Raw genomic sequence first — 27,294 nt, forward strand, 5'->3', positions numbered from 1 at the left:
TCAGCCAACAATCTCTAATGAGGCATCGGACGATAATCCTGGACGATGAAGGTGGTGGTGATTTTCTTGACGACTAGACGATTGAAGCTTTAATAAATTAGAGTTTTATTGAACGAAATGCTGCGAATGTAAATTTTTTATGTACATAAAAATCTTATTTATAATAATATTTAAAAAATAGAGTTTATTTATAATGAATAAATTATTTATATGGTGTTCAAATGGTGTTTCCAACGTTTCTTCAGCTGGTTCTGGAACATCAAGCGTCTCCCCGGCTAATGGTGTTTCCAACGTTTCTTCAGCTGGTCCTGGAACTTCAAGCGTTTCCCCGGCAAATGGTGTTTCCAGTGCTTCTCCAGCTGTTGCTGGAACCTCAAATGTTTCTCCAGTTCAACCCTTAACTGCAGCTATAATCATTAGCGACTCAGATAACGACGAAGGTAAAAATTTTTTTATAAAATATCAAATTAAAATTTTGTGATTAACATTATAAAATAAACTTTCAGATCCTGTCAATCATAAGTTTATTTGCGTCTGCTGTCGCAAAAATCTACCAGTTCTTGCTTTTGTCCATTGCGGCCATAGATGTGTGTGTCGACTGCCGCCAAAAAGTGGGGAACAAGTGCCCATTATGTCGCCGATGTTCTGGCGCCATTCGAATTTATGATCCATAGACAGTGCCAACACAAGTTAAAAATAAAATACCTGGATAGTGTAGGTATTTATTAGAAAAAAAAAAAAAAAAAAAAAAAAAAACGCCTTTTTGAAGGTGAAAATTTTTTTAACACTTACCTTATTCTAAAAAAAAAAAAAAGTAAAACACTAAGAGTTTTAGATATTATAATTATCTTATATTATATTATATTTCCAATTAATATTTAGAGATATGTGTATAAAATTTAAAACATGTCATCGCTTTTATGAGAGTATTTATCAACATATCATTATCTAGATTTGAGTCACATTGATTTTCTTAACTCTCCAGGGACTTGGTACCGACTAAATGTTTTTTTTGTATTCTGCTGAATTTTTTTATTTTAATTATTATTTTTATTTTAATTTTTGCGAATTAAGTTCCTGGAAACTTGTTTTGATTGATTTAAAAAATGATTGTGCAACTTAAATACCCTGTTTAAAAACTCCAATAGGATCCCATCAAAAGCGACAAAAGCCACTTAGAAACCAATAAATTTTATTGGTTTCTAAGTGGCTTTTGTCGCTTTTGATGGGATCTTATTGGAGTTTTTCAACAGGGTAAGTAGAACAAATAACAACAGGCAAGAGTTATTTACATTTTATATTTAAACGATTTGAAAATCACGTACCATAAGTATTTTTTGTTTTATGAATGTTACTGATTAAAGATGATAAATTTAAGAAATGTTTGAATATCAATATTAATATAAAATTTTATTTGTAACAATCAATGCATGCAGATATTAATAAAATAAATGCATTAATAATTCGACCAGCATCAAGTAAATAAATGAAACCTCTCACAATTTTATAAATAATTTATTCATTATAAATAAACTCTATTTTTTAAATATTATTATAAATAAGATTTTTATGTACATAAAAAATTTACATTCGCAGCATTTCGTTCAATAAAACTCTAATTTATTAAAGCTTCAATCGTCTAGTCGTCAAGAAAATCACCACCACCTTCATCGTCCAGGATTATCGTCCGATGCCTCATTAGAGATTGTTGGCTGACCGCCGGAATTTGTAAAATGTAATTATTCTATAGCTTGCCTGAGGATATTTAAGCATAAGTGGGACAATTAAAAATACTTTACCTGAAATATAAATAAAATTAATTGAAAATAAATCGTAATGTACGATAATAATACGGCTGTTGTAAAAGCGAAAAGTAAATAATATTTAAAATTTATCTAGATTTATTCAAGATGATTTTGACATGGTCGTCTAGCGCCATATGGTACTTACCACCTGGTCAACTTCTTTTTTACCAACACTTGCTCTTTTATCTGCTCAGCGTTGAGTAAGCTTGGTCAGTTATCTTGGAGCACAGTATAAACTGAATGAGGTTAAAAGTAAGGTGTTTGGTTACGCATTTACATTTGAGCAAAGTTGGTATAGAGTTGAGTTTTTTGGAGTTCAGTTGTTTTCATGCTAGCGACAAGTTGAATAAAAAATAGATCCTCGTTTGAATACAGTTGGCATCGAGTTCAGTAATTCGGAGTACAGTTGTCTCCCTGCCAAATATTGATAGTAAGTTGGTAAAGTAAGTAAAAAATTAAAAAATATATTTCACCGGTAAATTCTCTTCCCTAAATTACAGAACACCAGAACACAGAGCGTAAGCTGTGGGCGGGCACAAAAAACATGCGACCGATGATGTTTTCCAAATAGACTACAGATAGCGTTCATAAATCAGTTGAACTGAAAATCTTTTATTAATTATTTTTTTTTTTTAATTTGAATTTCTGATCACCAAGAAATTAAGACTAAACACCACTTAAGAAATTTTTATAAATTAAAAACAGTAAAAAAATATAAAATAACTTTAATAATCTATTTTTTTCAGTTTCACTTGATTTGAAAAAGTTTTAAGAACGTTTATGGCACAAAGAGTGATCTGATGATTTAGCATACATTTGTAAATGCACTACCAGCAGCTGTAGCCCATGAAATTTTGCCGTACTGCAACTACTTGTAGCGTATTTAAGAATGTGTACTTAACGAAAAAAAAAATATGTTTATTTTAAATAAAAAAAAAAAAAAACAATTTTTTTTGTTTTTCAAGTCTTTTAATTTCCCGCTAATTTTAATTTTATTATGAGAGATGCGCACGCATTTCTTTACCAATAACCAGCCATTTTCTAACACTCTGGGGAAACTCAGGCTCGTATTTATTGTTGGCATAAAAGTAAAATTATTTCAAGATAGCAACATCAATATTATGACAAATATAAATTAGGTGAAACTAAATAATTATTTTATCTAGTTAATAAAATAGTATCAAACTGATTTAACAATCATAATCGGCTTGTCAACGTTTTTAAAATGAATAATAAAATATTATCATATAATTGTTGAGTTTCAGGAAAGGAGTGGATCCATATTACTGCACGACGTTACTGTAGAATGAAATTCAGTGGTGATTGTCCGTAGAGAAAGAGAAGAGGCTCTTTGGGCCATTTTAGCCGCCATTGCTAGGGAGTTATCATCAATAACTAGGCACCTAGTTTTCTAGGTCTCTATTTTTTTAAATTGTTAAAAGCGTAAAATGGTAAAGTGTTTTTAGTGATTTTGTTCTAAAAGTTATATAGGGTTTTTTTTTCGATATTGAAAAATTAAAATATCTCTCTAGATATTATTTCCAATATTCAATTTTGAATAAATACCATAAGGAATGGAAAAAAATAAAGTATCTCCAAAAATCATTATTGATGGTCACACAGTAGTCTGTGCTACTGAATATATTCAAGAGCAGCCACCGCGTCTAACGCCAACTGGAAAAATAAGTCACGCGAAAACGAGAGTTTATACACAACGTTATCGCAAAGAGTGGGAACTTATGCCTGATTTCAAAGGTGATTTTTTTACCCTATTATTATTTTTATCACCAACTAATAAGTATTTACGATTTTCTATTTCTCATTCAAATAAGATAGGGAAAAATTTTTTTTTCTACAATGTTATTACGTTTTAACGAATTAGAGTATCATAAAACTCAATACATGTTTATATGGAAAATTTAACGATTTACAGAAAAGGACTGAGATGATTTTTTGCCAAGTCGACTGGTTTGAAAATTAATCAACGTTAAAGTTCAACCTCTAATGATGTGTGATCAATTCGAAAAATTTTTTAAAGCTTATTACGGAATAATAATTTAAAAGTAAGAAAAATCATATACTCTACGAAGTTTGTCTTGTGTTCTTTGGTAAAACATTGAAATTTTTTAAGAACTTTAACGTTAAATAACTTTTAAACCAGTCGATTTGACAAAAAATCATTTCAAACCTTTTTTGAAAATCGTTAAACTTCCTATAAAAATATGTTATGAGTTTTACGATATGATAATTCATTAAAACATAATAAAATTCGATAAAACTTTTATCTTCTCGCTAAGAAAATCAATGATTTTAAAAAAATCAGGAAGTTATTGTTTTCACCCGGATTTTCGAAAAACTAGTTTTCATCAGATTTCGATGTTTCGAGGTCCTGGGAAGCTGTTCTACCTAGTTTGGTAATGATGTCCGTATATATATATATATATATATATATATATATATATATATATATATATATATATATGTGTGTGTGTGTGTGTGTGTGTGTGTGTGTGTGTGTGTGTGTGTGTGTGTGTGTGTAAACATCTTATGACTTGGTAACGGAATATCCGATCAAAAAGCGATTTGCGGCATCTGAAAGGGCCTCGCTGAACTTATATTTTCTGTAAATTAAGACCGAATTCGCACGATAGATTCTGAGAAAACCTCAAAAATTCGATTTTGTTAAAATTTTCAAAAAATGTTTTTTTTTGGAATTACTTCGAAACTTCTGTTTCGATCAATTCTATGATCTAATCAGTTCTTCTCTTCAAAAATGACGTCGATTGCCGCAAGCCGAATCAAAATCAATTTATTTTTTCCAGAGATATCTAATTTTTTTAAAATCAACAAAACATGTTTTTTAAATCTAATTTTTCAATCATTTATCAAAACGGATTTCTTTCCGAGAATTTTGATAAAGCTCTTCAAGCTCAAAAACGTCGTAACAGGTTAAATGTAGAGCGCTTTGCATTTGAAATTAGCGGGAAGTTGTAGGGATGGCCTGTAGGGTCAATCGTTTTACTAATTTTTTTTTCCTGTGTTATTTAAATGGTAAATAGAATATCGCAAATAGGTACCTCTTAATATTAATATTAAGAGCTTAACTCTTATAAGAAATTTTTTTCCATCATCTTATCCAATATTTTCAAGATAACTAAAGAAAAAAAAATTAGTCGTATTTTCTGACCCACTCTAATAATCATAATCATATCTTTTTAAAAATGATATTACAATATAAAACTACTATCAATACCGTGATATTTTTCTTCCATTCAATATTGAAAGCTGAAGCGCAAAATTCATAACAATAGAAAATTATGAAAATTTTTATATCGAACGATAAATACATTAATGGCTCACCACTAAAATTTTAGATCGATTCAACGCACAGTTTCTGATTGATTACTTTTTGAAATTGCTTCTTTTAAAGAACCATGTAAAGGTATGGAGAGCCAATAAAAGTATTATGAAATCTTTCGTATCGCACGAGTGATGCAACTAGATTTCATACTAACTTTATCGGCTCTCGATGCCTTTATAAAGATATATTTTCTTAGCACTAATTTATTTTTTAAATAAAATCAAAAAATTGTCGGGTATCTGGTGATTTCAGTGTGTGTGTGTGTGTATATATAAATACATGCTATAAGTTAAACTTGTTAAAAAAAATTTGTTCTTAACAATTCAATGAAATTGTAATTAAAATAGTTAAACGAATTTTCAGGATGGCTGACATCAGTAGAAAGGCAAGCTACACGTGCGTACTGTACATATTGTAAGAAAAATCTTCATGCACATCGGTTGTCACTATTAAAACATACCTGTACAATGAAACACCAAAGAGCAGCACTGATGCATCAAACACATATGCAAAAAACTGGAGAAGGTGATGTCAAGTATTCACCTCTATTTGAAACAATAACTTTCGAAACTGTAAAACAGAATGACGATGAAGAGAACGAAGATGGTAATGATAATGATGATGATGATGATGAAGGTAATAATGATAATGAGCATGAAGTCGAGTACAACGAAGATATAGAATATATTGAAGAACAAAGTATAGATATGGACAATGAGGAACAAATTGACGAAAAAACCCAGCAGATCGTTGAGCTGGAAGATTGTGATTCACAAGATTTTTCTTTAAAAATAGATAAAAATGAACCGTGTAGTAAAAAAATTAAGCTAGATCCTGGTGAGCGTAGAGATACATTGGCTGAAGCAATGGCGCATGTACATGGAGAATATTCAGATGATAATGACAATCAATACGAGGAAGATGACTGTGAAAATATTGTGCATGATGAAGACAATATTACAGAAGAAGAGAGAGAAATTAATCAAGTGCCAATAACTAAAATCTTGAAAAATCAGCAAAGTGGTGTAGTTATTAAACTACGTAATAAGAAAATTACAGATGATTTAAATACAAATAATGATACTGATGAAATGGAAACAAAGGTTTACACTACTTGTCAATTAAATTCATCACATCTTTTGAACGCTGCACCACACGAAATAAAAAAATTGGTTGCTATTGTATCAAAGGGAACGAAAACAACGCTATTTCCTGGTAAAACTCTGACATTCACTCCATCAAAATTAAATTCTAAATTGGTTCTTGATAAACTCAAAGGTAGTAATAATTTATCTTTAGTGGTGTCAGATCCAAAAACACTAACTCAACGTTCTCCTGTATCTAAAATATCTAATAACAATGATACCAATATTAATAATAATAATTCTACCATTAATACTAAAAGTAACTCAAAAGGATCTACTGTTACCGCTGGTCCGAGTGAAAAAACTAAAAAACCAAGTAATTTAGTTAGAAATATCAAATTTAAGCCACCACCTATTTCCACTCATGTCATGGATACTAGCAAAGGAATTCCTGTATCTGGACTTCAAGTAAGTTTGTATAAACTTATGGATGGACGATGGACCTTCTTAAACGAAAGGTATTGCACATTAATTTTTTACAATAAATTTAATTTATTTGTTATCAATTTTTTATCAAACAAAATTCTCTAAAGTTTTGTCTCTAACTTAATACTGAACGTAGTTTAGTGGCTGAAACATATGTACGCTTGACCCCTCATATTGTAATTTGACTAGAAGATTGTACTTGAAAAATTGAAACAAAATTTTATAACATTTTGTTATTGGTCTATTAATTGGTTATTATTATTACATATTTTTTTTTGTTAAATTTCAATTGATTTGGTTTTGAAATTTGTTGTTCGAAAAAAATTAAAGTAGTAAAAAATTTGGAAAACTTAAGTAGCACTAATACAACACTTTAATCGATCACTGTAATTTATTAAAATAATTACTCGTACTTCATAATTGAAACAGTTATGATTGATTTTCTCACTTTATAGTCTAAATTAAGTGAAATAATTTGTTAATTAGAATTTTTCAATTATTAAAATAAAAACATTTTAATAATTTTACTTTTTATAAAAACTTGTTCACGAAAATCAAAAAAAAAATATATCTATGTGGATAATATATTAATTTTTTCTTTCAGCTCAACATTATCTGACGGACGTTGTACAGATCTTGTTGATGATTCAAAAATAAATTTAACGGCAGGCCGCTATAAGATTCATTTCGACGTCGATAAATATTTCACAGTCCGAAGAATTGAAACAATGTATCCATTCATTGAAATAGTGTTTGATGTTAAGAATCCAACAGGAAATTATCATATACCAGTTTTATTGAGTCCACATAGCTACACAACTTATCGCGATTCTGGAGGGTGGCCCTGTTGGGATGATAGTCATTAAGACAAAAAAAATTTATTGTTTGACAAAAAAAAAATTTGTTTTCAACCACTAGAAATCACATTATTACAAATATATAATAACTAGAAAATATATAAATAAAAAAATATGTATATGATTTATTAATATTGCAAAAAAAAAATATTATATAATTCTATTGCAATAATAATTTTAAATACGCCCTGGAGTTTTTGAATTCTTCATAAGTTATTATGTTTTGTCTCTTGACTTTAAATTTATATAAATTACGTCAAAAAAATATTTTTGGATTTTGGTAAAAATTCAGTGACAAATAAACTTACATGTTGTTTTATTTCTTATCGTGTTATCGTATATCGTTTTTGAATTCTTCGACCTGTAGTATCGCTCTGTAGATAGAGATAAATTTTTTTATTATTGGTTACTGAGCTCAGTTGATGCTGTATAATAGTACAACAACTGTATAGTACAACATTTAGACAAGAAAATAATTAAATTATATTATTAAACTGATAAATAATGGATAAGTTACACATATCTACTCACGTATTAGATACAAGTCGTGGAATCCCAGTGCCGAATCTACCGGTGAGTCTTCACAAAAACGAAAGTACCATCTGGGTTTTGATAAGTGAAAGGTAAGTTGTTTGTTTATTTTTTAACATATCAAATTTGAAATATTGTAATGTAATTAAAATAAATACAAATATTTATTATTTTAAACAGTAAAACAACATCGAATGGAAGATGCTCTGATTTATTAGAAATAGCTGGTCAATTATTAACGGAAGGGCGTTACAAACTTGTATTCAACATAGAAAATTATTTTACTACAACTGAAAGATTATCGTTGTATCCAACTATTGAAGTGATATTTGACATAAAAAATGCTAATCAAAACTATCATTTGCCACTTCTCGTAAATCCCTTTGGATATAGTACATATCGCGGAATTTGATGTATGTATAAATTATTTAGAAAATAAAATTAAACAAGTTACTAACAAAGCATTAATTGAACTAGTAAAAACTGCATTAAACCTACTTTTGACACTTCTAAAGTAAATAGTTGTTGAAAATATTTATCGTTATTAAATAAATTAACTTGGAGGAAGATAAGTTTTGTCGGAACTGGATGATACTCCGCCGCCTGCTGGAGGTTTGCCGCCACCAGAGCCTGGACGACCTTTGCCACCACCTCCAGCTCCAGCATTTTCGCTAGGTCTGCCACCACTACTGCCTCCATCAGGTCTACCACCTCCACCTCCTCCTCCTCCGGGTTGCCCGATGGTGAAACTTGCTCTGTTGCCATTTTCATCTGCTTCATATCTTAATGAATAACAACAACAATAAGAATTTTAAAGGTGTCAAATAAGAAGCTAAAATTCAAAAGGGAACTTGGTCAATTTTTACTTTTTTTTTTTATTTATAAAAACATCTCATTAACTATATTTTGTAACCAATATTAGAACATTTAATAGGAAAAAAATTTTTCATAGAATTTAACATAAATTTTAAATAATAAGAACATCAGATTTATTTTTAAATAATTAAAAAATTATAAATTATCGTTTAAATTATAAATAAAAATAAATAATTAGTGATTAAAGTTATAAAATTAATAGTTTTTGAATAGACAATAATTAAGAAATCAATTATGCGTCTTTAAACAATATTAAAACGTTTAATTGGTATAAAATTAATTTTTGCAACTTGTCACAATGATTATTTAAGATGCTTCTATACAAAAATTTTATGAAAAATTTTCTTTCATTGATACAATAATATTATAGGCAAAAATTAGTTTGTTAGTCGGGTAAGAATAGAGCCATTAAAAAAGAGAATTAATCAAATATTCAAAAACAAATTAAAAATATGCCTTGGTAAAAAATTAAACAAAAAAAAAATAATGGACATGAATATTCCTAAAATTTGTTCATAGCTGATTAATGAACAAATAAAAAATTATTATTATTTAATATTTATCACCGGTGAATACCAAAAAAATAGAAACGTGCTTCACGCTAAAAAGATTCCTGATAATATAAGTTCATCATAAGAAATGTAGCGTACACTATCTTAATAGGTACTACTTAAAAATCCTTGATGATGAACTTAACAGAAATCTTTTTAGCGTGGTGCACGGTTTGTTTGTTTATATGCTTATTACGATTTACAATTGCGAAATCACAGAGAAACTCAAGAATTATTTATATTATATACTTAAGGTTGCACAGCGAAATATTCACGAATTATAGTATCCAATAATCAGATAAGTAATAAATGGCAAAATATCCAATAAATACAAACTTTTATCAAACTATGAAATCTTTATCAACTGTATTTAGCAAATACTAGAACTCATAATCACGCACAGTCACAATTAAATACCATTTCGGTTAATACTTAATTTATAATTTATCTATAAAAAAAATTTCAGAGAATTCTGAGTTTAATATCGTAATATTTTCAAAATTTTTAAACATTTTTATTTTTGATTGGGTTTTTGCTAATCCTGTAAATTGTGAACTTTATACAATAGTCATATACAATAGTCTCAATTAAATATTGTATCTCTTGGGAATTATGATCGTGAAAATGATATATTACCCATAATATTATATATTCGTGGATATTTAGTCATGTTACTGAATACAGAACATAATATTATTTCCATGGTTAACATTTTAAATTAATTAAATAAGTTAATAATTATTTGTTTTTATTTAACTATAAATTTATTCCATTATTTATTAAACAACTGCTTTAATATGTCAACTTTTATGGATAATTATTGTCAAAATAAATTTTTAAAAATAATTTATTCTTTAAACAAACATAAGACGAGTACATCATTAGTTAATTAGATTACAAATTTCAAAAGAGAATTTAGTTGTCAATAGACGGGTTGATGAAAAAAAATTAAGAACGTATTTTTTAGATTCAAATTTATCAAAATGATAGATAGATAACATCACTGAAGCAGCACAAAATTTTTTTTGTAACATATTGTTAAATTAAATTTAACTATTATTAATTTTTGACTTGTTTTTAAATTAAAATCGGCCAAAAAGATAACTTTTTTTTGTGCTGCTTAAATAATTATGTCCAAGTCAGATAGCACCTTGGTAAATAATACTAAGCTTAGATAATAATTTTGTATACAATATAATTTCCAATTCTAAATATATAAATTAAAAAAAATTAGTATGACTCAATTTAATAATATAAGATACACGGAGAGAATTTTATGTTAACGGTAACCATCCCTATTTTGTAGCTTCTACTATCCAGGATGGTTATTAACTTTTGCAAAGTTAAGATGATAAATGCAACCATCTGGCGATTGTAATTAGTACAATCAGTATATATTAATTCCCACAATTATGATAATACGGTTTATTATCTAGATGGTAACTTTTACCATCGGAGATAGTTAAAATCATCATGATTGCAATCATATAAAAACTACACAGGAAGTATAAAAAACTGAACTTTTTCGATTTTAGAGTCAGAATATAATAACATTCTAATTTTTGACATAAGAGTGAGTACTGAAAAAAGTATATCTATATTATTAAGAGAATAACAAGAATTTTGTCTCCAGGATAGTCATATGATAAAATCGGTATTTTTAGTGAAATTTAGTGTCATTGCAAAGGACTTGACTTGAATTTGCGCCTTTTCAAGATTTCATATCATTCTCATCGATAGTCAATTTATCATGATAAGTATTTAGGCTGCATTTGAAAATGCTCCTTTTCTAGACACATAATTAAGAAATGACCTTTTATCTTGTTAATATATATATATATATATATATATATATATATATATATATATATATATATATATATATATATATATATATATATATTATATGTATAAATCAAAAATATATAAAAAATGCATGTTGGTACTCAAATGAAAGCTCTTGACGAGTGTGACATCAGGATGAGCTTACATCTTTAAAAATATCAATAATTAAGAAAAGACCTTGTATCTTACGAACTATTGACATTTTTAAATACATAAATTCACCCAGACATCACACTCATCGAGACCTTTCATTTGAGTACCCACAGCAATTTTTCATATATTTTATATATTTATATGATATATTTATATGAAAAATATATCAAAATACATATGGATACTCAAATAAAAACTCTTGATGAGTGTAACATTGGGATGAGCTTATATCTTCAAAAACGTCAATATTTAAGAAAGTACAGTGCAATTGAACAAAAGTCATTATTTAATAAAGCGAAAATTTTGTTTATTCATAATTCACAAGTCACGGTAGTCATATTGTGACTAATCATATTATTAGCTGTGATGGTAATAATTACCATCATGACTGTAGAATTTACCATCAACATGATTTTAGCGGTTAACATATATTATGATTAAGTTTACGATCTTTAAGTTACCAGCCAGATGGTAATAATTATTATCTAGATGATAAATGTAACTATCTGGATGGTTCAGTTAACAATTTTGATAGTTCTTGCAATCATTCATACTAAAAAGCCTATTTTTACAATACTCGGATAGTTGTATTTACCATTAAATTCTCTCCGTGTAATATACATTTTACTAAATCTCACTAGTCTATGATAATAGTGCCTTTATTTTTAACTCCCATCAATTGAAATCTTAATATAACAATAACATTTTAAAATTTGTATTTTTTTGTTTACTGCTAGTCTTTTAGAATGCCTAACATCAGTGTGTTCAATAAATCGTAGATGAATTATGTATAAAATTATCGAGTAAATAATATAAACAATGTTTCTTACATGCGACGAAATAAGTTATAAAATTTCATAACCTGTGATAAGTCCCCTTTTTAATTTCAACTTTTTATGTCATAAATATTATTAAAAGAATAACTACTTACTTGACAGCGATTGGAAGCCCCTCAGGACTATCATAACCAAAATTACCCTTGACGACACGTACTAGTTGGCCATTAACTTCTTTAAGATCTTCAGTTTCTTCCCTGATTACTCCATCTTCTTTATGAGCTTGTGGTGGAGGTGCTGGAAGCCGTGAACCACCACTTCTGCCGACATCCGGCCTGGAACCAACGTCAGCGGCACGGCTACCTGGAGGAGGAGCTTGTAATGATCCTCCGCCAGATTTGGTAGCATGTGGAGGCGCTTTTTGACCTGGTGATAACTTATCTGCATTGCAGAGAAGACTTCCAATCAACAAACACAGTACCTTTAATTCAATATTTCCTAGTTAAAAAATTATTTTTTAAGCTATTGAGAATATTTTTTTTATTAGTAGTGATTTTCACTAAAAAAAATTGAATTAATTTGAATTAAAAGGGAAATAATAACTGGAACATAACGTCTTAACAAGATAAAAGATGACTTTTAAGAGAAACCAACTCGAAGAAAGTAAAATCTCAGAAATATCTGTACAGAATGCTATTAAGAATTGTGAGAAAAAAGTTCCATTCACTGATATAAGAACTTGTTATTAGTTAATAAGCTTTATTAATTTTTAATAAATTATTTTTTAACCATAGATGACTCAATAAATATTTATTAACAGTTAAAAAAATTTTTTTAATAGTTAACAAATCGTTTATTTAATACAATTTGTGAATAGTTAATAAATTTTCATTTATAGCGATCAAATATTTTTAAAATTTTAATTAATATTTATCAAATATTAATGAGCATTTGCTTAGACCCTTTAATAAAAAGTGAGTAGAAAAATTCTACTTAGACGTTTCTTATGACCCATACTTCAATAGATAATAGAATCCCATTAGATCAGGTTTATTCATAGACATCATTAAAAAATAGAGAAAATAAAACAAATCATAAAATAATGGTAGTAAGAAATTACAGAATTTTTATCTATGTTAAAAATTATTGGTGTATTGTATCTTTACTATAAAAGGTTAAAACATTGTTTATATATGAACGGTTTTCACATCACAGCGTAAATAAGAAACATTCTATCAAAAGAAATTTATTTACTTTTATTAAATATTCGTTAGCTGTTAATAAATATTTTTTAACGGCTAATAAATGTAATTATCGTTTAAAAAAAGTATTTATTCAAAGTTAAACTACAATTTATAATACTTCATAAGTTTAAAATGAATTAATAATTAATTAACAGGGACTAAATTCTGCTATCAGTGTACTTGAAATAACTCAACTATTAAAAAACTTGCAAAAAATATCTAATCTACTCTTAAATTTTCAAATTTTTACATTTTTCGATAAGTCTATAGAAATCGTAGAAAATTTTGTAGAATTGAAATTGTAACACAAAAACATTTTTAATAAAAAAAAACTGAATAAATTGATTTCTAGTTACAAATTGATTAATCTGCCGAAATAAAGAGAAAATTTTTTATCAGGGGATAGAGAAAATTCATGACAACTTATAAGTTATTGTTTTGGGTAATAAATATACTTCAATCATTTATTCTTAGCGAATTTATTTATTTTTAGCGAATCAATTGTCCGCGGATCAGAGGTCATGCATTGAGAAGACTGATTGATTTAAGAAAAGTATTTTCTCTAAAATTTCACTCTTATTTTAAGATATTCAAGTTTTTTTAATTCAACAAATTAACTCGCGAATAAATAACGTAAAAGTCTTGGATAAAAATCGAAATTTTCTCTATTCAGGAGTTTTATCAATTTGACGAAGCACTTTACCCCTTTTAAATAGAATAGTACATGCATATAGACTTTATCGAAAAATTTATTTCTCTTTAATTTAGATATACAGTAAAATTGGTTCAAGATATTTCTGACTTTTTCAAGAATTCCGTTAAAATTAAAATTCTTGGAAGTCTTCTTCTTTCTACAAAATAAAAAAGTTTTTATGTTTCATAATATGTTGAAGTAGAAGAATTTGATTATGTTGAGTGATCTCTTGAGCCAAGGAGACAATGTTCAAGACAACAAATTTTTGAAGTACCACCAATAATCATCAAAAAAAAGTTTTTTACAACCATTCTTCTCTAAATAATAACTCTTTTTTTTAATCACCATAAAAATTATAATTTTTTTTATCTCTTAATTACTGTTTTGAATATATTATTTTAACAATCACAAGTTTGCAATTTTTTTTTTTTTAATTTGTAAAATTTGATCTCAGAGAAAAAAATTATTTGATATCTAAGTTCCAATGAACATATTTTATGCTTCACAGCCCAGAAAAAGAATTGATCACACAAAAAATAAATAAGTAAATAAATTAACACAAAAAATAACCTTTGAAATTATAAAATCAAAATTTTTATGATTAATTGACAGTAAATTAATAAAACTATAAATAAACCTCAAATTTTTTGTAGTATGCGCAGTAAACATCTAATTATCTTCATAATATAATCATTTTAATAAAAAATTTTTAGCCAATTAATCGATTCCAATACATGCACTTTCACTGATAGCCTAACGTGATAATGCCGCATATTTGCCAATACAAATGATTTAAAACTCATAAGAGTAAATTTATGTAATATGTAAATAAGCTATTTTCACTTGATCAATCATTGACATAATAAAAGTGCTTAAAAGTAACAAAAAAATAAAAAAAAAATTACTTAGTGCTCTTAATTATTTTTAATGACAATCAATAATCACATACCAACGTACTTCCTTTAGCGATATCGAGATTCTTCATGATAATGATAACAAGTTGAATGAACAATATTTTAAATAATAATTTTATTATAGAATTATTGTACGAAATGACATCGTCTACTAGGGAGAACGCTTTGTTATACCAAGCTTCGCGAGTGGAATTATAAGAGTAACATGCACTGATGATGATCCTGAGCCTTTATATAGGATTCACCGATGCAGATTTACTAAAGTTTTAGTACGGTGGATATAATGCTAAACGTTAAACTGCAGACTGCAGTATCCCACTCTAGGTGATTAGATACTTGTACAATACAAGTAAAGCCTTGATGCATCTTGCCAATAAAAGGTTCTTTTTATTTTTCTGTACAATATAACAACTCGAGTTGAGATTTACAAGTGTCACCATTCTCCTTTATTCGATCCGGATCATCTTCTTTTATTTTTATTTTATCATAACATTTAACGGTTTTTATTTTTTAAAGACACTTAAGGAGTTTCTCAATGCCATTAATAAATACACAAACTCTTATATTAACAACAACTTCAAATAATTCAATACTTTGCCGTAATCCAATAATTATTGTCAAGGCTCTGAAGATCTTAAAAACGTCAAGCAACTCGATTTATTTAATGACATTTAATCATTTGACAGTGTTAATTTTTTAAAGGATTTAAGTATTGACAGATATAGATTTTCTAAGAATCAAATCATTTGTTTTTCTTGTAGTCAAATGGTTTTGCAAAATTTTAATAATACTTTTATAGTTTATTATAATGATAATTTGTAATTAATCACTTATGTGTAATAAAAATGTTTTTGAACATCAAAAAGAAGCTAAAAAAGATTTAATCAAAGTTTATCTGAGAAAAATCAACAGACCTGAATCCCACATTCTACTTTGACCTGCGTCAGCGTAGATCTGAAAAATTGTACATAAAAGTTGACGGTCAGAGTATTGACTATGGATTTATTTAGTTTCAAACTAGTTACGGAAATTGTTTAGTTTCACGGTCACCTGGTTTTTTAAATATAAAAAATTTAAAAATTAAGTTATTTATAGAAGAAAAAAATAAAATGATATTCTGAAAATTGATGCCTGAAGAATTTTAGTAGAAAACTGACATATTACATTTTTTGATTTTCTTAGCCTTGAATCAAGCAGATAATTTTTCAAATGTCTTCTACTTGAATAATAAAATTTGTTAGTCCAAAAACTTTTTTGGTTGGTTCAAGACAAATAAATTTTTCAAAATAATTTTACTCAATTTGACAACTTCAAAATGATTTTCGAGGTTTAATATTTTTTTTCTTGATTTCATAATATATACGAGAAAAAAAGTGATGCATTTAATTTTTAAAACTGCTGTCTTAAATGAAAATTTTCAAAAAATATCGTTTTTTAAACTTTAAAAAACAGAATAAAAATTTTTTTTAAGTATCATTCAGCATAAAAATAAAATATTCTATGTAACGGAATATTCAACGGGTTAAGTTAAATTATCATATAAATAAGTAAGCGAAAATGTATTTTATGAAATTTGGGGCTTAAGTTGCCTTAATGTAACTATTTTTTTCAACATATGTCTAAAAAATTTTTACATGCATGATAAATATTCAGTGGTCAATTTCTTACCAGCAAGATACCTACTAAAATTTATTATTACTGTTTACTTTATTGCCGACATAAATATCAAGCCATTTCACTGCAGACAAAATAATTTTAGACTGTTCTGTTCATTAAATAATATTCGTAATGGCCAGTTATTATTGACAATCGTAAGAAAAAATAATTTTGTCATGAAGAATTCATTATGCAATTATTATTAATAAAGTAATAAAACAATTCAAAATTCTAGAAGTATTCAAAACTTACGCTGAATTTTTAAAGATTTATAGATCTGATTATTTTTTTTTTAATTTTGTTAAGAACTTAATGCAAATTTTTCAAAATCACATAAGAAACACGTTGAATTTCTGAAAATTTCATGGGGACCTTATGATGAATCACGCGTATGACTATTTTATTAAGAATTCGTAGTGTACTTATAACTTGAAATTTCATTAAAATCTTACGAAGCAATAACATTTTATATTTGCTGTTTTAAAGTCCCGTAATATGGAGTAGAATTTCAGGAAAATTTAAAAAAAATCAAAGAGATCGGATTTTTTGAAATTTTTGATTTTAATCCCAATATCGTGATCAAATAACGTATATCATATTATGATGTGGAAATAAGACTGATATTCATTACTACTTTTTAAAATAAAATATTTTTTATATATATATTACATAATATATATTACACGACTCATGATGCGAAGCATCAAAGAGTGCTTTACGATCGAAATAGTATATTACATACCTAGGCCAGTAAAATAAGAAAAGTCTCAGATCACATGTAATTGTTGGCCGAGGCGAAGCCGAGGTTGACAAACATGTGATCTGAGGCTTTCTTATTTACTGGCCAAGGTGTGTATACTATTTTTCTGCTCGACGTAGCCGGAATGTGGCAACTTTGTTTAGCGCAGCGGCCAGAAAGTTGCCACTTTCCGGCCGGAGGGCACAAAAAATTTTTTTAGCCTTATTTCAGCAATTATTTTTATTATTATATCTTTGTCAGTTCATGGAATCAATATATTTTGCATACTATTGTGAAGATAATTTAATGAAGATTAATTAATATCTAAAAGCTGTCATGTTATAGTTAAACAAACTATTAACAGGTGACACCTTCTACAGCCTCTCGACATATAGTTATAGTTTATTACGACCCAAGGCCAGAAAGTTGGATTTCCTGGCGTATGGGATATGATATATCCATCATATCACATACGTTAGGGCATCCAACATTTTGGTCGTGGGTTGTATACTATTTTTCTTGCTCTCCAGCCGAAAGTACGCAACCCCGGGGAAGGGGTTTTGCCGGGGGTGAGGGGGGCGCCGCCCGACTTTTGCAAAGCCGAGGTTTTGCTGGTCGGGGCGGGCATAATAAAAAAGTAAAAATTAATAAATAAAAAAAAAAATAATTTATTTTAAAGTTTACTAACAAATGCTCTGATTAAGAGAGATAACATGCACAGAACTCGTCACAAATATTTAAACTCGATTTAATAACAAAATTAATTTTTTTAAGTTGATTAAAAATTAGTTTTTAATTAGACGGCTAAGAAAGATTGAAATTAAATTATTTGAAGCTTGTAGAGTATATGGATTGTTTTATAAACATTGCTCTACTAGCTGTCAAAATATAAAAGAAAGCAAATAAAATTTACAAAAATTTTATATTATTTTCTAAAATTTTTATATAAATTATTTATGATGTATTATTATTAAATAGTTCATTAACAATAATCTAGTTAGAAATTATTTGTATTTATTTGACATTTTTTGGTTAGTTTCTGCGCTGACACGTTACATACAGACGATGTTGTGACTGTTATATACAGTTGAAACTCGCTGTATAGACCGGTCGTGCCACGAAAATACGAAAGAAAGCGAGGTTCTATGCTGCCGGCCAGAAAATATGCGTAACGCGCATGCGTTAGAGCAGGCCATAAAATTTGCTCTTCCTGGAGTAAATTGCGTCCAGGAAGAGCGTGCTTTCGGCTAGGAGAGCAAGAAAAATATATTGTTAGCAGACAGCACTGCATTTTTTGTAAAAAGTTTTTTTCATGAACTTTTTAACATGAAAATTTTTTCACTTTTCTGCATATTTTCTGTCAAAGTAGAAAGCGTAAGCTTTAACATGGTATTTGAATTTATGAGTTTCGTAAAAAATTAAAATAGGCCTAACCAAATGCTACAAAAAAATAGTTTTGAGAAAAATGATTCGTGATGATAATTACTTCAAATAGTTTTTTTTTTTTATTTCTTTTTCTTTGAAACTAGATTCAATAACGAAAAAAAATGTTACCCTTTCCTTTATGGATTATAACTTTGTTGCTTAAAGCCCATAAATACTTTTTATGAATTTTAGATGGACCGTAGTCACTGTCCAATTGATGTGCGTTTCAAATTTACAAAAAAAAAAAAAAACAAAGAAAAATTATCAAGTATTTCATACAGATAGACTGATAACAATTGAGATTATTCTAATCATTAAAAGAGAATAGTAAATGATACTCTTATTGTGGTAGTAAGATAGTAAGCAGCACATATGTGAAAAGATCTTGAGACAGTTAAAATTTATAGTCAGTATAAGTTCTCGATCGTCAAAGGCCATCGTCGTCACGAGTGATCGGATCGGATGCATTAGAGGGCACACATATGATCTCTGAACCTGTAATAGGATGCGTTATTGGCGCTCTTTGAGTTCTATTGAAGGGATAGAGAATATAGGATTGGTAAGGGGGAGAGAACTAAGTTGACATTTCACATCTATAATGCATAATGTATATATAGTACACGTTCAGTTGGCACAGGTAGTTATAAAAAGTACATCACCAAACCCACATTCCTTGATATCTACAACGGTAGTCTGTAGGGCTGCTGAAGAGATCGCGGGAACGGTTTGATCAGTAACAATGACTTGTTATCCCTCACATCAGGGAAAGCATCTAGGTGAGCAGTCGTTGGTGATAGATACCAACTAGATTCACATAAATTTCATTCCCGTAATAATAATTTAATACCTTACTCAATAGTTTTTCATTGGTCATGTAATTTTATAATGTTGCATTCCGTTAATTGAAATCTTCGTTCAGTTATAAATGATGACATGATTTAAAACATCTCACGATTCTACAACTATTTTATCATTTAAAAGTCATTAATTACCGGGCAATTCAATCATTGACCTCTCAATTTCAAGACAATATGTTATAGGGTAGCGCAAAAAATTGACTATTTTTTACACGCTTTTATAATTTTTATTATTATATTAGCTTCACCTGTAACTATGTATCTATGAAACGGAATCTTTTAACGTAATTACGTAAAATTAATTTTTACCAACTTCAAGACGTCCGATTAAATTGAAAATTAGCATAAATATCAAAAATCTATGATAATACCATAATTTAATAACATTATTCTAGTACGTTGACTAGGATTAACACAATAAAGAAAATAACCAATTTTATCATTTGAACAGACACTATCCATACAATTACAGTAAATATTCTTCTTTTAATTAAGGTAGTTCTATCGCGGTGTATAGTGTATAGTGTAGACAAAACATTTACTATTGACGGAAGGTTGAGGGTAGGCCGTAGTAAATGTATTTTCAAGAATTTTATTTTTCAAATTAAGTCTTAAATAAATTTTGAAATCAAATAAAATTGAGTTTCCGAAAAATAACATATGTCTAGCTATTACGGAAACTTTATAATAGTTCATTTAACAATTTTTTCAAAAAGTAATTGAAAAATAGAATTTCTAAAAATAAATTACTACGGCTCAGCCTGACTATTATTATCAAATCATTATTTACCATAGAAATACCACCTCAAAATGACCAAAAAAGTGTTTAAATTATTATGTCTTGACAACAAAACGATAAAAAGCTACTTTTTTTTAATTAATTTATCAGAAAAATATTCTTTTCTATTCTGCTAGTTTTTTTTCCAATTCTGTCGAGAAGTTTTTTAATATAACAGATAACATTTGGGTAATAAGAGAATTTGACATGCTTTAAATAAGAAGTAGGCCTGGAAATCGCAAATTTTATTATTGAATATCTTACATTTTAAAAATCAATAACTGGTATTATGACATACGTCTTATGTCCACTTTCCTAAGATTTTCAAATTAATTAAATTTTTCTCAAACCGTAAAAAAAACGTTGACAAAATTAGTCGAAAACCGGTTTCACGGAGGAATTACCTTAAGTAAAATACTACAACCTAATACTTCTGGTTTTAAAAAAAAGGGGGATTAACGAAAAGATTAATTTTATTGTGTAAGAAAGGTGCAAGCTTTCCACGCTTTCTTTTCAATAAATTAATTTTCTGTTAATCATTCTATTCTTGTTCTAAATTTTTTGAAAATTATTTCTTACGTTAGAGTTTGATTTTCTATAAGAGTGTTCTTTTTTTGTGTTATTTTTTTTTTAATAATCTTTTAATAGAGACAAATATTAAAATTTATATCTTGATTTAACCCTTTTCCGATCAGGAGTCCCCAAGAGTATTGATGTAAGTTTTATGGGAGTAAACCCTGTTTAAAATTTCCAATAGGATCCCATCAAAAGCGACAAAAGCCACTTAGAAACCCATAAATTTTATTGGTTTCTAAGTGGCTTTTGTCGCTTTTGATGGGATCTTATTGGAGTTTTTTTAACAGGGAAATAAATTACAGTCTTTTGTATGGTAGTGAGAGTTATAATTCAGTGGTCAAAGTGTATGCATGCTCTCCCTATCCTTTTTTCAGCCCTTTGCTCACTGAACAAGCTACAACCCTCTCACTTTAAGAACAAAAGTCTTGTTAAAATCCTCGATTTAAACTAAGAATAACCATTCAAATTCAATCAGGAAAAGGTAATCATTTTTAAACTCAGTAGAGTTGAAGGATATTGATAGATGTCAATAAAAATTTTGAATTTAATTTTTTTTATTTCCACGTGCGTTGCGTGCACACAGAGATTGGTGAACATTGAATTATTTCAATGTTTATTTGTAACAATAAAGTAATGATGATCAAGAGACGATTATGATCAAATGGAAAAATAAAAGTTTATAAATTATAATTTAACATTATTATATATATTTTTTTTTTTTTTTTTTTTTTTTATAATAATATGTTTTGCTGTATGATTGTAAAAATTGACATTTTATTAATTCATTTATTTTTTTTTTTATGTCTATTATAATTTACATCAGTTTTGTCACAGTGATATCAATAAAATGTATTATTATTTTTATAATTTACTTTATTAAAATAATTATCGCAGACAAAGATGAATAAAATTAGTAAATATCTATAACGAAGCAGAGCAAAAGCTTCAAATCATCGTTACTTTAATAATCAAAACTTACTTTTTTTTTCTATGCAATAATTAACTCTCTAGTTGCAATTAAATCGCTGGAATTGCCGGCATATCTTGTAGTTATTTTTATTCAAATATTTAATTACAATTGTATGAATAGAAAAAATGTAAATCTGCTACTTTTTGATTGATAAAAAAATTAGTAATGCAAACTAAAGCTAAATTTTAATTTATTTAATCAAAATTTATTTTTATTTTGTTTATCTTCATACGAAAATTGTTTTTTTTTTTTTTTTTTTTTCGTTTTCGCATTTTACTATACAGCTTGAACATATTTTTTATTTTATTTATTTATAGTTTAAAATGTATCAGACAGGTTAGTCAAGATCAAACGATATTTAAATAACTCGATAAAAGTTATCTATCATTGCGATAATACTTGGTAAACATTCAGGATTTCAGTACCATACTTACAATAACTCCCTATAATTTAATTTAATTGCAAATATTGTTTTTTTTTTTTTTTTTTTTTTTTTTTCTGTCAAATTTAAATAAAATATAGTAAAACGGATAAATATTTATAAATACTATTTTCCTTAATCTTTATCTCATTCAATCACTCATTACATGTAATTATTTTTTTTCCTTTTTTTAAATATGTATACATATTACATGTATTTTAACAATTATTAATTTCACTCAATTGTATGTATATAAATATAATATAAAAAATTTAATTACATTACAATTTGATAAAACCTCATCACTTAAAAAAAAAAAAAAAAAAAAAAAAAAACACAAGTAAAATTTATATAAACATAATGAAAATGAATAAAAAGAATTTATAATAATTAACTCATTTTACAATTATTTTGTGCACTTACAGCAAAATTTAAATAAAATAAAAAAACAATAGTGAAAATTGTACAACTAATAAATCCGAAATAAAACAAAATAAATAAATAATTTTTTGAATTAAAATCTCATTGTAACACTTTTAAATTTAAATTTATTATTTCTTCTATTAATTAATTAATTAAATCTACTATATTTACAATTTACTTTTTTTTTCCTCTGAAAATCCTGAATCTTTACTCGTGGACCTTACAGCTGTAAGTTATTCTGCGTAATTTTGTTGAGTTTTTTTTTTTATATTTTTGCTCCAGTCTTGAGAAATATCTCGGGCAAATCGAACAAGGCACACACACATTTAACTGAATTTTTAATTTTTTTTATTCATTAACTTTTTTTAAAATTCACCAGAACTAAAGTGTCGTGTGTGTAATAAAATTTTAGCTCTGAATTCATTACAGATATCAATTATCGTTATAATATTCTCTGCAATTTCGATTGAAATCAAAATTGTAACCCTAACGATGATAAAAGCATACAAGCTATTCATTAACTACCATTTTTTATCTACAATAGATTTTCGATAATTATATAGAAGCGGGGTTTTACCCATTTCAGCCATGAAGAATAAAAAAATTCACTTATTCTCGTTTCTTTAGTTCATTTTGTTTAGCTCTCCGATAGATTAATGATGAAAATAAATTCGATTTCAAAAAAATTAATTTCCATCAACATTTTTGAATTTGAAAAGTCCTAAAATTGAAATTTTTAATTTAGATCAACAATTTGAAGATAGTGCATCAACTTGTCAGTTCTTTTATTCTACTTTCGATGCACAACATAGAAAAAAATATATCAATGTTGACAAGTCGAACCATTTTTTATCTTTAACTCATCCAAAAGTAGAACATGAAAAGAAAATAGTGAATATCTTCATTTTTCTATTTATAATGACTGAAAATAAGTAAAGTCCCGTTTTTATATAATTAATTAATAGATTTTTAAATATATAATTTTTTTGTTATTTTAATTTTAATAATATTTTAATCCGTTGTATTTTACCATCATCATTTATTAAATAACTTATCGTTTAAAATAGCGCAGATGCACATTTTATTTTTTTCTCTCTTAGTTATAATTTATAATCATTCATTTGTATTATCCTTACCACTATGTTCTTTATTTCAAATCTTAATATCGTCGGTAAAATTAATTTCTTTAGTATTGAATTATCAACCCATATCATGTTAGCGTGAAAAAAGTAATATAATAATATTTAAAAACAATTTAACTAAAGAGACTTGTCACAGTCTCAGTTTGCATAAAAAGAATTGACTGACTGACTAACTGACTAAAATTTTTAGTCGCTCATTAAATCGCGTTTCAGTGAAGTTGTATGAACTAAATAAATAGATTCATACAAAACAGCATTAATAAATAATGTTATTGTATAATTTATCATTATCATTTAATGTTCATTATTTATTATTTTTATTATTATTAAACTACGTTACTGAAGAACGCAGCATTTGCACTTAGGCTTTTTCTTGAGAGTCACGTGCTCGACTTGAGACGCATCCCCAGGACCCTGTGCTGTTACTCTGCTGACCTCCACGGTCGCCGTGCTCGTTGTTGAGCCGACCTGATAAAATGAAATAAAAAAAAAAAAAGAATTAATAATTTCATCCGAGAAATAAAAAAAAAAAATTTTTGTAAGTTTGGTAATTGTTTGAAAATGGGGTCTCATTTTGACAATCAAATATTGGAAAATAACCATTTTCAGACATTTTCAAATTATTTTATTTTTCAACGGATTTATTAGATCAATCATTAAAATAGTTAGAAATAAAATTTTCAGTTAGTTTTTAAGTTTTCAATTGAAATAAAAATTTTATATCGACTAAAAATTATTCTACAAGTAAAAACAAACAATTTATAAGCTTAAAGAATTGAAAATATCAATTCTTAATTAATCTATAATTTTTTGAAATTAGAAATTAAAAAATTAAAATTAAAATGTTAAAAAAAATGTTTCAATATCATTTTTAGAGGTTGAAATATTCTGGACCCTAGTTTTAAATAATTATCAAAAGTTGAGAAAGTCCAAAAAAGCACACCTCAAACGCTTCTGGTAATTTTACAATAAAATTAAATAGAATAATGTTCAAAAATGAAAATAATGTTTTTAAATTGAGGTTTTTTTTTGTAATATGGCTCATTACGCCGGTGCTTGGCGAACAGTGTTCTATGTCATCAGCTTTGATATTAATATTTTAACTGCCTATAAACAAAAAGGATGTTAATAAAAATTTTTGATAAGGTTTAACATGATACAATCCTGAAAATGGAGAAAGAAAAAGAAAATCTATTGGTGAAGTTTTTTAGAAAATATTGTGTTTGCACACATACACCACAAGCGATAGATCAGAAAACACTAAGGAGGTTTAATAGATCCGATAAAACGTTTTTGATTCCTATCTTGAACAATTTAAAACGACCATTCGGCAGTCGAAATGGAAGTAGATTTCCCAAGTTGAATTTTCAAAATTGCTGTTCATACTTATTTCAGTACAAAAGTTTTTTTTTTTATCATGAGTGGTTCCGCAGTTATTCCCGAAAACACTTCAAAAATCATAAATTTATGATAATATTTGCTCTAACGGTTTCATTTTTTGAAATATACTTGAATTCGACATTCGATCGTCGACCTATAGAACGTAAAAAATTATTTAAAAAATCAAAATATTTTCGGAAATGAATGCAATAGTAAATTTCATAAAATGATATTGACCGGATGAGGTAATTTTAGGTCTAAATATACATTCAGATATGGAAATTGAATCTTATTTAAAGAGCTTTCAGATGCAATTATCAGAAATCCGATAAGATATCACATTCAAAAGTTATTCAAGGAAGAAAGTAAAAAAAGTGAATTTTTAGGGTTTTGAAAATTTGGACATCCCGTCATTTCTAAACTTTTTGGCCGATTGAGCTCATCTTTGAACTTGACCTTGGTATTTATCGATAGAACATGGTATATATCGATATATACATACATCAACTTTTGAAACATATGTATTTTTTGAATCAGCTCGACAAACCGAGTGGGAAAATGGCAAAATTTTTCGAATTTTGTCATGAGGACTAATGCAATAGATAAATTTCTATGGAATCTACTAAAAAATATCAGATCTATTTTAATCAATAGAGTATTCAAACATTCAGTGAACCTTTTAGGGAAAGAGGTACTGCAATATCAACGGGAGGTAATCAATACTTAACAAGTAACTCGACTTTTATTTCAACTCTGAATGTATTAATATGTTTATTACTGGCGTTGATGGATACAATGCATTCTTTGCACAGAAATTCATTCGAAATCTTACCTCATGAGATTTGGTTATGAATCATTTTTATATTTTCTGGAATCCTGATTCAACGGATAAAAAAAAATCATAAAATATATTTTTGTGAGTAAAACAAAATAATTTTTTGATATATAAGTTCATTATAAACTTATTTATTTAAAAATATGAATTTAAGAATGAAATTGATAACAAGATAAAAATTTTTTACGTGTATTGCAGCACTTATTTCCAAGAAAATATAAATTTTCTTTAAAAGTAAACGAGACGATTCAAAATGAGAATACTTAATGATTTTGGTAACAATAGAGCGTAATTAACACATTGTGCTTGAGGTATGTAATCCAAATAATAAGATTAGATAATAAATTCCGAGAATTCAGTGTGTATGTGTGTGTGCGTGTTCAGTATATGTTTTCTATTTCTAGCCTCTAATACGCGTGATGATGATAATGTCTTAGATGGAAAAGATCAGTGTCTTGAGAGTGCACCTTTTTCTCAAGGTTGGAAAGGAGAGTTTAAACAACCAAGTTTATTTCGCACGGCTGTTCGTTAGTGGATAATGGAAATGACGTTGAGTCACCTTCTCGCTAACGGGCTGCTTATTGACGCTGGAATTCACGTTGCCATGGAGGTTTCCATTCCCTTGATTCGTCCGTTCGAATGTTGATGTGTTCAGCAATGGACTAGTACTTGAGTCGTGATCGTCGATTGTTTTGCCATCACATCCTGGTAATGGGGGTGCAGTTTGTCCTGGTGTTGGGGTTATAGGTTTTCCGCCTTTTATTAGTTCTACTATCTCGTCGGCTTCTCGGGATAGATCTCCGTCTGGCCTAAATGGGTTGTCCCACCCACTATCCGTACTGTAATCAAATAGTTTTATCATTAGTATTATTTTTATTACATTTATAGCTTAAACTTTTCAAAATGAACATCAA

General features: G+C 27.5%; 4 protein-coding genes and 1 long non-coding RNA gene across 9 annotated transcripts in view; 2 read left to right on the forward strand and 3 right to left on the reverse strand.

Annotated features, from left to right (window-relative positions):
- The first annotated feature begins 2,851 nt into the window (after positions 1-2,851).
- On the forward strand, positions 2,852-7,673 carry LOC123267758 (suppressor of Mek1-like). 2 transcript variants are annotated; one of them, XM_044732594.1, is made up of 5 exons: positions 2,852-2,944; positions 3,071-3,256; positions 3,338-3,560; positions 5,530-6,769; positions 7,342-7,673. In XM_044732594.1, exons 3-5 carry the CDS (start codon positions 3,380-3,382, stop codon positions 7,601-7,603), a joined length of 1,683 nt encoding a protein of 560 aa, XP_044588529.1. In that variant the 5' UTR covers positions 2,852-2,944; positions 3,071-3,256; positions 3,338-3,379; the 3' UTR covers positions 7,604-7,673. The 2 variants fall into 2 exon arrangements, with proteins under 2 accessions (XP_044588529.1, XP_044588530.1); XM_044732595.1 differs by lacking the exons at positions 2,852-2,944; positions 3,071-3,256; positions 3,338-3,560 and adding an exon at positions 4,112-4,219.
- Positions 7,516-7,968, reverse strand: LOC123267785. Its single transcript, XR_006510125.1, has 2 exons — positions 7,903-7,968; positions 7,516-7,581 (listed from the first exon to the last, which is right to left on the reverse strand). It is a non-coding gene; the product is annotated as an uncharacterized LOC123267785 (long non-coding RNA).
- On the forward strand, positions 7,922-8,593 carry LOC123267781 (5-hydroxyisourate hydrolase-like). Its single transcript, XM_044732624.1, has 2 exons — positions 7,922-8,217; positions 8,306-8,593. The coding sequence occupies exons 1-2, from the start codon at positions 8,099-8,101 to the stop codon at positions 8,535-8,537; spliced, it is 351 nt and encodes a 116-aa protein (XP_044588559.1). The 5' UTR covers positions 7,922-8,098; the 3' UTR covers positions 8,538-8,593.
- Positions 8,528-15,440, reverse strand: LOC123267775 (translation initiation factor IF-2-like). The gene is made up of 3 exons (XM_044732617.1): positions 15,214-15,440; positions 12,482-12,807; positions 8,528-8,907 (listed from the first exon to the last, which is right to left on the reverse strand). The coding sequence occupies exons 1-3, from the start codon at positions 15,247-15,249 to the stop codon at positions 8,679-8,681; spliced, it is 591 nt and encodes a 196-aa protein (XP_044588552.1). The 5' UTR covers positions 15,250-15,440; the 3' UTR covers positions 8,528-8,678.
- A 7,725-nt stretch (positions 15,441-23,165) lies between these two features.
- The window catches only part of LOC123267765, a 165,170-nt gene continuing 161,041 nt past the window's right edge, over positions 23,166-27,294 (reverse strand). For 3 of the 4 annotated variants that reach the window (XM_044732605.1, XM_044732604.1, XM_044732602.1), the window contains 2 exons: positions 26,940-27,219; positions 23,166-24,633 (listed from right to left, as the gene is read on the reverse strand). In XM_044732605.1, the coding sequence (XP_044588540.1) occupies positions 24,502-24,633; positions 26,940-27,219 (412 nt within the window). In that variant the 3' untranslated portion in view covers positions 23,166-24,501. Of the gene's footprint in view, positions 24,634-26,847; positions 27,220-27,294 lie in introns of all 4 variants that reach the window. The other variant, XM_044732603.1, reaches the window with a different exon arrangement.

Source organism: Cotesia glomerata, linkage group LG6, assembly GCF_020080835.1.
Source record: "Cotesia glomerata isolate CgM1 linkage group LG6, MPM_Cglom_v2.3, whole genome shotgun sequence".
Taxonomy (NCBI): Eukaryota; Metazoa; Arthropoda; class Insecta; order Hymenoptera; family Braconidae; genus Cotesia; species Cotesia glomerata.